General features: G+C 42.1%; 1 protein-coding gene across 2 annotated transcripts in view; it reads left to right on the top strand.

Moving 5' to 3' along the window:
- Positions 1–741: 741 nt before the first annotated feature.
- Positions 742–13,333, top strand: part of LMNTD1 (lamin tail domain containing 1) — a 79,691-nt gene continuing 67,099 nt past the window's right edge. For both annotated transcript variants that reach the window (XM_056517599.1, XM_056517598.1), the window contains exons 1-2: positions 742–812; positions 4,786–4,934. In XM_056517599.1, the coding sequence (XP_056373574.1) occupies positions 4,794–4,934 (141 nt within the window). In that variant the 5' untranslated portion in view covers positions 742–812; positions 4,786–4,793. The remainder of the gene's footprint in view (positions 813–4,785; positions 4,935–13,333) is intronic.

The raw sequence follows: 13,333 nt of genomic DNA, 5'->3' as shown, positions 1-13,333 counted from the left end.
CTAAGACATGCTCTGAAATGGTCTTCACCCAGCATTTCCGACCTGCTAAATGGCATATCTGCTCAGCTATGCAGCCAAAGGAGCCGAGGAATGTATTGATGAATGATTGCCTAGTTTGCCACTCAGGGGTCCAGGACAGCTGGTTGACATCTCCTGAGAGATATAAAATAGGTCTTCACACAGCTTTTCCATGCAGCTAAATGACAAATCTGTTGATTCATGTTGCAAAATGGGTGCAAGAATTTATAGTTGAGTTTGCAGATCTGCCGTTTAGGAGTTCAGGACAGCTGGGTGACAACCTCAGAGAGTTATGTAATAGAGGCCACGTTCATCTTCACCCAGCTTTCCCAGACTCTTGAATGGCAAATTAGTCTAATCATGTAGCAAAATAGGGGCAAGTGTTTATAGATGAAATTACAGATCTGTCATTTAGGAGCTCAGGACAGCTGGGTGAAAACTTTGGAGAGATATGTGATTGAGGCCGTGTTCGTCTTCTCCCAGTAATTATGTATCAAAATAGGTACAAGGACTTATAGTTGAGTTTGCAGATCTGCCATTTAGTATCCTAGGACAGCTGGGTGATAGCCCAAATTGTTCTTCACCCAGCTTTCCCAGTGATGAAGCATGCTTGGGAATTTAGTGATTTCAGAGGACACTATCTGGTGAGTGACACAGCCGCCCCATGTCTCCAGCTCCGCCTCACATTGTGGCCTTCACTCCCAGAGTCCCCTTGGAAACCATCAACAAGACTGAATCAGTGATCCTGTTCACACCTGACTGAGAGATCCTGAAAGAAACTGCACAAGGACGGGGTAAGTGACCGGCGGGGGGAGGGCAAACAGAAGGGGGCAAATGTCTCATGAGGGGGCAAAAGTCTCAGAAGGGGGCAAATGTCTCAGGAGGGGGCGAACGCCTCAGGAGGGGGCAAGTTTAGAAACTGTCTCAGGATGTTTGAGGAACAGATGAGAAGAGACAGGTAAACTCCAGAATCTACACCTCTCTCCAAGTTTACGGGTGGTGACTAATGGCAGCCGGACCTTTGGGGCGTTGCTGGTTTTGTACATAAAACTTTAAAAAGTGTTTGTATTTTGTTCCAGTTTTTTAACCCGTCCTGCATTTCATTCACTCACCACCTCTTACATTTACTTCTCCACCTCAGCTCCTTCTGACTTTTTCAGCCTCCACAAACAGGCAAAAGATGGCCAGAAAAAGCAAGATGAAGATTTAGGACAACCTATTTAATAGAGACCCCAGACCAGACTCCTTTATAATACAGACCCCAGACCAGACTCCATTATAAAACAGACCAGACTCCGTAATAATACAGACCCCAGAACAGACTCCAATATAATAGAGACCACAGACCAGACTCCAATATAATACAGACCACAGACCAGACTCCAATATAATACAGACCACAGACCAGACTTCATTATAATACAGACCACAGACCAGACTCCATTATAATACAGACCACAGACCAGACTTCATTATAATACAGACCCCAGACCAGACTCCATTATAATACAGACCCCAGACCAGACTCCATTATAATATAGACCACAGACCAGACTCCATTACAATACAGACCATAGACCAGACTCCATTATAATAGATATCACAGAACAGACTCCATTATAATACAGACCCCAGACCAGACTCCATTATAATACAGACCCCAGACCAGACTCCAATATAATACAGACCACAGACCAGACTCCAATATAATACAGACCACAGACCAGACTCCATTATAATACAGACCCCAGACAAGACTCCATTATAATACTGACCACAGACCGGACTCCATTATAATACTGACCACAGACCAGACTCCATTATAATACAGAGCCCAGTCCAGACTCCATTATAATACAGACCCCAGACCAGACTCCATTATAATACAGACCATAGACCAGACTCCTTCATAATACAGACCACAGACCAGACTCCATTATAATACAGACCACAGACCAGACTCCTTCATAATACAGATCACAGACCAGACTCTCTAATAATATAGACCACAGACCAGACTCCATTATAATACAGACCACAGACCAGACTCCTTCATAATACAGACCACAGACCAGACTCCATTATAATACAGAGCCCAGTCCAGACTCCATTATAATACCGACCACAGACCGGACTCCATTATAATACAGAGCCCAGACCAGACTCCATTATAATACAGACCACAGACCAGACTCCATTATAATACAGACCACAGACCGGACTCCATTATAATACAGATCACAGACCAGACTCCATTATAATGCAGACCACAGACCAGACTCCAATATAATACAGAGCCCAGACCATACTCCATTATAATATAGACCACAGACCGGACTCCATTATAACACAGAGCCCAGACCAGACTCCATTATAATACAGACCACAGAGCAGACTCCAATATAATACAGACCACAGACCATACTCCATTATAATACATACCACAGACCTGACTCCATTATAATACAGAGCCCAGACTAGACTTCATTATAATACAGACCACAGAGCAGACTCCAATATAATACAGACCACAGACCATACTCCATTATAATACAGACCACAGACCGGACTCCATTATAATACAGAGCCCAGACCAGACTCCATTATAATACAGACCACAGACCAGACTCCAATATAATACATACCACAGACCGGACTCCATTATAATACAGAGCCCAGACCAGACTCCATTAGAATACAGACCCCAGACCAGACTCCAATATAATACAGACCACAGACCAGACTCCAATATAATACAGACCACAGACCAGACTCCATTATAATACAGACCACAGACCAGACTCCATTATAATACAGACCACAGACCAGAATCCAATATAATACAGACCACAGACCAGACTCCAATATAATACAGACCACAGACCAGACTCCAATATAATACAGACCACAGACCATACTCCATTATAATATAGACCACAGACCGGACTCCATTATATTACAGAGCCCAGTCTAGACTCCATTATATTACAGACCACAGACCAGACTCCATTATAATACAGACCACAGACCAGACTCCATTATAATACAGACCACAGACCAGACTCCATTATAATACAGACCACAGACCAGACTCCATTATAATACAGACCACAGACCAGACTCCATTATAATACAGACCATAGACCAGACTCCATTATAATAGATATCACAGAACAGACTCCATTATAATACAGACCCCAGACCAGACTCCATTATAATACAGACCCCAGACCAGACTCCAATATAATACAGACCACAGACCAGACTCCAATATAATACAGACCACAGACCAGACTCCATTATAATACAGACCCCAGACAAGACTCCATTATAATACTGACCACAGACCGGACTCCATTATAATACTGACTACAGACCAGACTCCATTATAATACAGAGCCCAGTCCAGACTCCATTATAATACAGACCACAGACCAGACTCCATTATAATACAGACCATAGACCAGACTCCTTCATAATACAGACCACAGACCAGACTCCATTATAATACAGACCACAGACCAGACTCCTTCATAATACAGATCACAGACCAGACTCTCTAATAATATAGACCACAGACCAGACTCCATTATAATACAGACCACAGACCAGACTCCTTCATAATACTGACCACAGACCAGACTCCATTATAATACAGAGCCCAGTCCAGACTCCATTATAATACAGACCCCAGACCAGACTCCATTATAATACAGACCATAGACCAGACTCCTTCATAATACAGACCACAGACCAGACTCCATTATAATACAGACCACAGACCAGACTCCTTCATAATACAGATCACAGACCAGACTCTCTAATAATATAGACCACAGACCAGACTCCATTATAATACAGACCACAGACCAGACTCCTTCATAATACAGATCCCTGACCAGACTTCCCATTGTTGGATGTAAATTTTATTATGTCATCAACAAAGGCCGGTGTCTCTCTTTATAGCTCTTGAGATCACCAGCTGGCAGTGTTAAAGGGGTACTCCCGTAGAAAACTTTTTTTTTTTCAAATCAACTGGTGCCAGAAAGTTAAACAGATTCGTAAATTATTTCTATTAAAAAATCTTAATCCTTCCAGTACTTTTTAGGGGCTGTATACTACAGAGGAAATGCTTTTCTTTTTTGATTTCTCTTCTGTCACGACCACAGTTGACCTCTGCTGTTCATTTTAGGAACTATCCAGAGCAGCATATGTTTGCTATGGGGATTTTCTCCTGCTCTGGACAGTTCTTAAAATGGACAGAGGTGTCAGCAGAGAGCACTGTGGTCGTGACAGAAGAGAAATCCAAAAAGAAAAGCATTTCCCCTGTAGTATAGAGCCCCTAAAAAGTACTGGAAGGATTAAGATTTTTTATATTTTTTTTAAATAGAAGTAATTTACAAATCTGTTTAACTTTCTGGCACCAGTTGATTGAAAAAAAAAAAAAAAAAATATATATATATATATATATATATATATATATATATATATATATATATATAAAGTTTTCCACGAGAGTGCCCCTTTAAGGAAAAGCCCTGGGGATAATAAAGCTCATAAAGGTCAATGATGTTCCTTCTATTCCTAAACATTTTCTATGCGGTTTAGCTCCACCTCATTATCAGACCAATCAGCTTAGGGCTAACTATGTAACAGCTGCCTGAGCTCCCACAATGCACCGCTCTCTGATAACAGGAAACAAGCAGAATTCAAATTACAGCTGTAGAGGTTGATGCAAATTAATTTGAACCTCTTCCCTTCCTATAGGAGGAAACATGATCCAACCCATCGGAGCGCCCTCACCAGCCGCAGAGGCTGCACGACGCAATTCTGAGAAAGCGCAAATTCAGGACATCACAGAAAGATTCAGGAACTATATAAAAGACGTAAAAATATTGAGAGACCAACTAAAACAGGTGCGAGAAAAGCATCAGATCAGTGGACAAGGCCATAAAGGCAGCTTCTAAGGAGCCCATGGTCCCTCATTCAGCTACTAAGGAGCCTATGGTCCCTCATTCAGCTACTAAGGAGCCCATGGTCCCTCATTCAGCTACTAAGGAGCCTATGGTCCCTCATTCATATACTAAGGAGCCCATGGTCCCTCATTCAGCTACAAAGGAGCCTATGGTCCCTCATTCAGCTACTAAGGAGCCTATGGTCCCTCATTCAGCTACTAAGGAGCCCATGGTCCTTCATTCAACTACTAAGGAGCCTATGGTCCCTCATTCAGCTACTAAGGAGCCCATGGTCCCTCATTCAGCTTCTAAGGAGCCCATGGTGCCTCATTCAGCTACTAAGGAGCCCATGGTGCCTCATTCAGCTACTAAGGAGCCTATGGTCCCTCATTCAGCTACTAAGGAGCCCATGGTCCCTCATTCAGCTACTAAGGAGCCTATGGTCCCTCATTCATATACTAAGGAGCCCATGGTCCCTCATTCAGCTACTAAGGAGCCTATGGTCCCTCATTCAGCTACTAAGGAGCCCATGGTACCTCATTCAGCTACTAAGGAGCCCATGGTCCCTCATTCAGCTATTAAGGAGCCCATGGTCTCTCATTCAGCTATTAAGGAGCCCATGGTCCCTCATTCAGCTACTAAGGAGCCTATGGTCCCTCATTCAGCTACTAAGGAGCCCATGGTCCCTCATTCAGCTACTAAGGAGCCCATGGTCCCTCATTCAGCTACTAAGGAGCCTATGGTCCCTCATTCAGCTACTAAGGAGCCTATGGTCCCTCATTCAGCTACTAAGGAGCCCATGGTCCCTCATTCAGCTACTAAGGAGCCTATGGTCCCTCATTCATATACTAAGGAGCCTATGGTCCCTCATTCAGCTACTAAGGAGCCTATGGTCCCTCATTCAGCTACTAAGGAGCCCATGGTCCCTCATTCAGCTACTAAGGGGCCCATGGTCCCTCATTCAGCTACTAAGGAGCCCATGGTCCCTCATTCAGCTATTAAGGAGCTCATGGTCCCTCATTCAGCTACTAAGGAGCCTATGGTCCCTCATTCAGCTACTAAGGAGCCCATGGTCCCTCATTCAGCTACTAAGGAGCCCATGGTCCCCTATTCAGCTACTGAGGAAAATTTTCATCTTTACTTACCCAATAAAAACTCCTATCTAGACCAATACACTACTATGCACTACCATTAGATGCTATATTGTAGCATTATTTACGCAAGGTATAGCGGTATTAATTCAGCAGTATATTGTGGGAAATATATGATAATGTTGTGTGGGCACTACTGTATGTGGTAGTATAATGTTAACAGTATGGTAATATTATTTAGGTATAGTATGGCTTTATTATTTGAGCAGTTAATGGAAGCAATGTGTGGGCAATTTATATATATACATTAGGGATCAAAAGTTTGGGCCCCCCAGGTAAAAATGTGTATTAATGTGCATAAAGAAGCCAAGGAAAGATGGAAAAATCTCCAAAAGGCATCAAATTACAGATTAGACATTCTTATAATATGTCAACAAAAGTTAGATTTTATTTCCATCATTTACACTTTCAAAATAACAAAAAACAAAAAATGGCGTCTGCAAAAGTTTGGGCACCCTGCAGAATTTATAGCATGCACTGCCCCCTTTGCAAAGCTGAGACCTGCCAGTGTCATGGATTGTTCTCAATCATCATCTGGGAAGACCACGTGATGTCAGTCTCAAAGGTTTTAAATGCCCAGACTCATCTGACCTTGCCCCAACAATCAGCACCATGGGTTCTTCTAAGAAGTTGTCTAGAAATCTGAAACTGAAAATAGTTGACGCTCACAAAGCTGGAGAAGGCTATAAGAAGATAGCAAAACGTTTTCAGATGTCACTATCCTCTGTTCGGAATGTAATTAAGAAATGGCAGTCATCAGGAACAGTGGAAGTTAAAGCAAGATCTGGAAGACCAAGGAAAATATCAGACAGAACAGCTCACAGGATTGTGAGAAAAACAATTCAAAACCCACGTTTGACTGCACAATCCCTCCAGAAAGATCTGGCAGACACTGGAGTTGTGGTACACTATTCCACTATAAAGAGATACTTGTACAAATATGGTCTTCATGGAAGAGTCATCAGAAGAAAACCTCTTCTACGTTCTCACCACAAAAATCAGCATTTGAACTTTGCAAATGAACATATAGACAAGCCTGATGCATTTTGGAAACAAGTTCTGTGGACCGATGAGGTTAAAATTGAACTTTTTGGCCGGAATGAGCAAAGGTACGTTTGGAGAAGAAGGGGAACAGAATTTAATGAAAAGAACCTCTGTCCAACTGTTAAGCATGGGGGTGGATCAATCATGCTTTGGGGTTGTATTGCAACCAGTGGCACAGGGAACATCTCACGAGTAGAAGGAAAAATGGATTCAATAAAATTTCTGCAAATTTTGGATGCTAACTTGATGCCATCTGTGAAAAAGCTGAAGTTAAAGAGAGGGTGGCTTCTACAAATGGATAATGATCCTAAATACACCTTGAAATCCACGGGGGATTACATCAAGAGGCGTACACTGAAGGTTTTGCCATGGCCTTCACAATCTCCTGACCTCAACATAATTGAAAATCTATGGATAGACCTTAAAAGAGAAATGCGTGACAGACTGCCCAGAAATCTCAAAGAACTGGAAGACCATTGTAAGGAAGAATAGGCAAATATACCTCAAACAAGAATTGAAAGACTCTTGGGTGGCTACAAAAAGCGTTTACAAGCTGTGATACTTGCCAAAGGGGGCAGTACAAGATATTAACTCTGCAGGGTGCCCAAACTTTTGCAGACGCCATTTTTTGGTTTTCTGTTATTTTGAAAGTGTAAATGATGGAAATAAAATGTAACTTTTGTTGACATATTATAAGAATCTCTAATCTGTAATTTGATGCCTTTTGGAGATTTTTCCATCTTTCCTTGGCTTATTTATGCACATTAATACAAATTTTCACCTGGGGGGCCCAAACTTTTGATCCCCACTGTATATATACTTGTGTACAGTTCTGATACTAAAAGGGAGAATTATTTGGAAATTATATCTGTCAGACACCGGAACCTCGCTATACCCAGCGCGAGAGCTGGACGACTCCGGCTCCCTGCATGTTTTTTAGGTGTCTCCGTGTGGCTCAGATCTACGAATGGTGAAGCTGGACAAATTTCCCTTCACGGGCACATAAATGGTGGTATGACCGTTACGGAGAGGACTTTCCCCCACAGGCATCAGCATTGGAGTCTACTCTGCATTATTTTTCCTTACAGGACCTGTAGGCATAGTCTCTTTCCTAGGTCCTGCTGGTCACCACCGAATCTTAAAATTGTAATACTGTATTTATTGGTCCTAAATTTGTTGAACGTGCCCCCCTGATGATGCCACTCCTACACCGCAGAAACACGTTGGAGGTAGTTGTTCTGACACTAAAGGGGTATTTTGGGTTTATCACCACCTGGTACCCTGACGTTTGGCACCGCTGGGCCCTGCAGAGCCCAGTGGGTGCCGGGTTCTGTAATTATTTGGATTATATTTTGAGTTATTGAGAGGCACCTGTGCACATTATTCTACCATTTTAAATGTATCAAAGGGGTACTCCGCTGCTCAGCGTTTGGAACACACTGTTCTGAACGCTGGAAATGGGAGCTCGTGACATCATAGCCCCACCCCCTCATGACGTGACACCCGCCCCCTCAATGCAAGTCTATGGGAGGGGGTGTGTCACGCCCCCTCCCATAGACTTGCATTGAGGGGGCGGGCTGTGATATCATGAGGGAGCGGCTCCAGCGTTCGAAACAGTTTGTTCCAGCGGAGTACCCCTTTAAGTAAAAGTTATGTTTTATGCTATGCACGTCCTGAGCACATTGGCTCCCTTTCTTGTTTTTGTTTAGCTGCTGGATGTTATTTGATTTTTTGGGGGGGGGATTTGGCGTACCCTTTACAATATACTCACGTACATTAGTTAGATATTGTATGGCGGTATTATTTCAACATTGTATCCTGATATTATTTCAGCATTATATGGCGGTATTATTTGGACAGTGAATGGCAGAATTGTGAGGGCAATGAATAAAGTATTTTTTAGGGCATTGCAGTACACTGGGGGGGGGGGGGGAAGTATTTGACAATATTATGATGTATGATCACTATCTGGTGAAATTATTTGAACATTACTTGGCAATATTATTTGGACAGTGAACGGCAGCTTTGTGAGGGTAATATATGAAAGTATAAACTGAACACTATATGGCTGAATTATTTAGCAATGTTATGATGATATATGGGCATTATATGGCAGCATTATTTAGACATATGGCACTATTATTTGGACACTGAATGACAGCATAGTATGGGCAATACATGACCTGTATAGTTTGGATAATATATCTTGATGGTGGTATTATTTGGGCACTGAATGGCAGTATTGTGTGGGAAATATATGGCAATGTTATGTGGGCGTATTATAGCGGTATTATTTGGAGGCATTATTTAGCCAGCAAATTACAGTATTGTGCAGGCATTTTGTTTAGCATTGCCTGGCAGTATTGTGTGGGAAAGGTATGGAAACATTATGATGTTATTATGTAATCATAATATGGCGGTATTATATGATTATTGTATGGACGTTTTATTTATGTGTTGTGTGCAACTATTATTTGCCATTATATATCAGTATGCTATAATTTAATAGTAGGTGCTATAATGCTATAATAGTAGGTGCATTTACTCACTCAACTTTCCCAGGCCCCCTGAACGGCCAACCCAACAGATAATGTAATAATATGACAAAAAGAACAAAATCACCAATATACAACTAGACAGATTTAACACGTAGAACTACAGGAAAGCTGGGTGACCACCTAGGCCAAAGCCGAAACTGGAACTAATTTTGTCGCCCAACTTTCCTAGTCTCCTGAATGACAAAGTTTGTGAATGACGATGCAAAATAAGAAGCGTCGGTGTACCATATCGGCCATCACCCAACTTTTCTGTAAAAAGATATAACCAAGACTTTAAAAAAATATATATATTTATTATTACTGTTGCTATATTGCAGTGGTGTCCAAACTGCACACCACCAGTCGTTGCAAAACTACAACTCCCAGCATGCCCGGACAGCCATCGGCTGTAGTTTTGCAACAGCTTGAGGCACAATGGTTATTAAACACTGATCTTTGCAGTTAAAGGGGTACTCCGGTGAAAAACATATTATTTTTTTTTTAAATCAACTGGTGCCAGAAAGTTAAACAGATTTCTCTGCTGACATCATGAGCACAGAGCTCTCTGCTGACATCATGAGCACAGAGCTCTCTGCTGACATCATGAGCACAGTGCTCTCTGCTGACATCTCTGTCCATTTTAGGAACTGTCCAGAGTAAAAGGAAATCCCCATAGCAAAGATATGCTGTTCTGGACAGTTCCTAAAATGGACAGAGATGTCAGCAGAGAGCACTGTGCTCGTGATGTCAGCAGATAGCACTGTGCTCGTGATGTCAGCAGAGAGCTCTTTGTTTCAAAAAGAAAATAATTTCCGCTGTAGTATTCAGCAGCTCATAAGTACTGGAAGGATTAAGTTTTTTTTAATAGAAGTAATTTACAAATCTGTTTAACTTTCTGGCACCAGTTGATTTAAAAAAAAAAAAAAAAAGTTTTTCACCGGAGTACCCCTTTAATGTTGGCCATATGGGACTTCCCCCAGCTTTCCCAGATCCCTGAACGGTAATAGTGTCTAGTTATTTGCTAAGATATGTAGACAAACAACCATGCAGATGAGCCTGAGACAGCTGGGGGAGCATCTTTGAAGAAATATTATTGTTCTTCACCCAGCTTTTCCAGATTACTGCATGACAAATCTATCTAAACAGATAGACGGTTTGGAAAACTAACAGCAATAAAGCAGCGGCCTCCATACAGACAATGGCCGGGGTTGTTTCTCGCCCCGGGAAGGATGCTGTTTGCACATAATGGAGACCCCCAAAGGGTGAGAAATAATGTTTGGGAAGACAATAGTTTGGCGCAGATGTCGGGGGGGCTCTGACACCCTTCCATCTCTATTATGCGCAGGAGCGATTTGGCGAGTAATAGCCCCATTAAGGGGACAACATAACCAGGTTCATTCAGTCTTCTTATTATAATACATTCCCTGCGGATGGAAGGAAATTTGCAGATCTCGCCGCTCGCACCCGCTACCAGAAAAAAAAAAAACCTGCATTATACCGTCTGGTACTGGATAGGGAGTTGTTCCGCCCTCCTGTGTCATATATTATAATGTCATTCATGTCCCGCATTCACATTAATCTTATGCCATGGTAGCGCTAGTCACAGATCAAGTTTTTTCGCACATCAGCTCGAATCCAAGGGAACGCCGGTTTAATACGTTTTTTACATGTAGGGAAAGAAAAAACGCCATCGTGACTTATTTCTAATGTTATAGCGGATGCCGCATTCGTGCCTAATCATAATACCGCCAAATTCCATATCGCCTTTCACCCACTCGTCCACGGGCTATACAAAACTATAAACTGCTGTAAAGTCTGTAGGTTGTTAGGAATTTATATGGGCTATTCTACTGATAATATAACAAAATAAAACCGCCAAACTGTGCATAAATAATATTGCTATCTAAGATCCGTGCACTGTATAACTAATTCTGCCATAGAGTGCAAAATTAATGTTAAACACACGGGATATGTATTAAGCTAGTATGCTAGATTTTTGCTTAACATTTGCAACTTTACCCCATATGAGATATATCTTCAGCCTGTCTCCTTATCTCCCTGTTGGCTCTTACACACAGGAGAGCAGTGTCAGGCGGCATCATCCATAACACACTTGAGAACCTGTGCAAAGTTGAGGTGGGCAGTGTAGTCAGGGGTGTTGTAGGACTCTGCAGCTGATCAGTGATTGGACTCACCTACTATATCACTGGAAACTGCAACTCCCAGCTTGCCTGGACAGCTGTTAACTGTCGGGCATGCTAGAAGTTGTAATTTGCAGTGATATAGTAGACAGACAAGGGCCGGGGTTGTTTCTCATTCTGGGAAGGACACTGTTGTTTGCACATAATGGAGACCCCCAAAGGGTGAGAACTAATGTGTGATCAAGGGTGTTGTATAACTCCGAAGCTGCTAAGTGATTGGACTTACCTACTATATCACTGCAAATTACAACTCCCAGCTTGCTTGGAGAGCTGTTAGCTGTCGGGCATACTGGAAGTTGTAATTTGCAGTGATATAGTAGACAGACAAGGGGTTGTTTCTCATTCTGGGAAGGACGCTGTTGTTTGCACATAATGGGTGAGAACTAATGTGTGATCAAGGGTGTTGTATAATTCTGCAGATGATAAGTGATTGGACTCACCTACTATATCACTGCAAATTACAACTCCCAGCTTGCCTGGAAAGCTGTTAGCTGTTGGGCATGCTGGGAGTTGCAGTTTTGCAATATCTGCAGGTCCACCATTTGGAGACCACTGCTATAGAGTGTAGAAGTGGGAAACCAAATAGGGGTCGAGACGAGAGTAAGGGTCTATTCACATTTCCGCTTGCGGAATTCTGCCACAAATTAAAGCCCATAAACTTCTATGGGATTCGGCACTCCAATTCACACTTCTGAATTTCCGCTTGCGGAATTCCGCAAGCGGAAATTCAGAAGTGTGAATGAGAGTGCAGGAATTAAAGAGGGGTCAGTAGCACAGGACAGGACAGGTCCAGAGATGGATTTTTCAGTAATAGGGTTATGAAAGAGAAGATGCCAGAAAAAAAAAAGTTAATCACAACACCTAATACAGTACATAGGATAATACTGATATATAGTGTACAGATAATGCCGTCCTACAGTAAAAAAATAAAAATAAAATAAAAATCACATTATAGTCTCTAAATTTCCATACAGTGCAAAAATAATGCAGTCATGCAATAAATAAATAATACCACATTATAGTCTGATAAATAACACCGCCATATAGTACGAGCATGGTACTGTTTTTTTATATGGCGAAAAGGAAAATAGCAAGGTAAATGTCTGGCGTGCATTTCACTCTTCTCATCTAGTAATATGACCAACGCGTCCGTGTCTTCCCCGGTGTTGTCCTTCCCTTTTAATTACATTTTAGTAACATTGGATTAGCGCACAATGTGGAGGTGAAGAGGGTCCCATTATCCCCCCGCTGTTAATCGTATGCAAACACACACGGACCCTCCGTAATTATCACCGCTGTCATCAAGATGTCGCAGCAGATGACAAGTAATTGTGCCTCTTTGTTAGCAGAGGGTATTAGGGAAGATTTGGAAGGATTAGTGTTTTGCATTGAACACGTGTTTTAGATCACCGCGTGCGTGTGTCATG

Source organism: Hyla sarda, chromosome 4 (assembly GCF_029499605.1).
Source record: "Hyla sarda isolate aHylSar1 chromosome 4, aHylSar1.hap1, whole genome shotgun sequence".
In the NCBI taxonomy this organism is placed as follows: Eukaryota; Metazoa; Chordata; class Amphibia; order Anura; family Hylidae; genus Hyla; species Hyla sarda.
The sequence above is the reverse complement of the archived record's forward strand: the minus strand, read 5'-3'. Positions and strand labels throughout refer to the sequence as shown.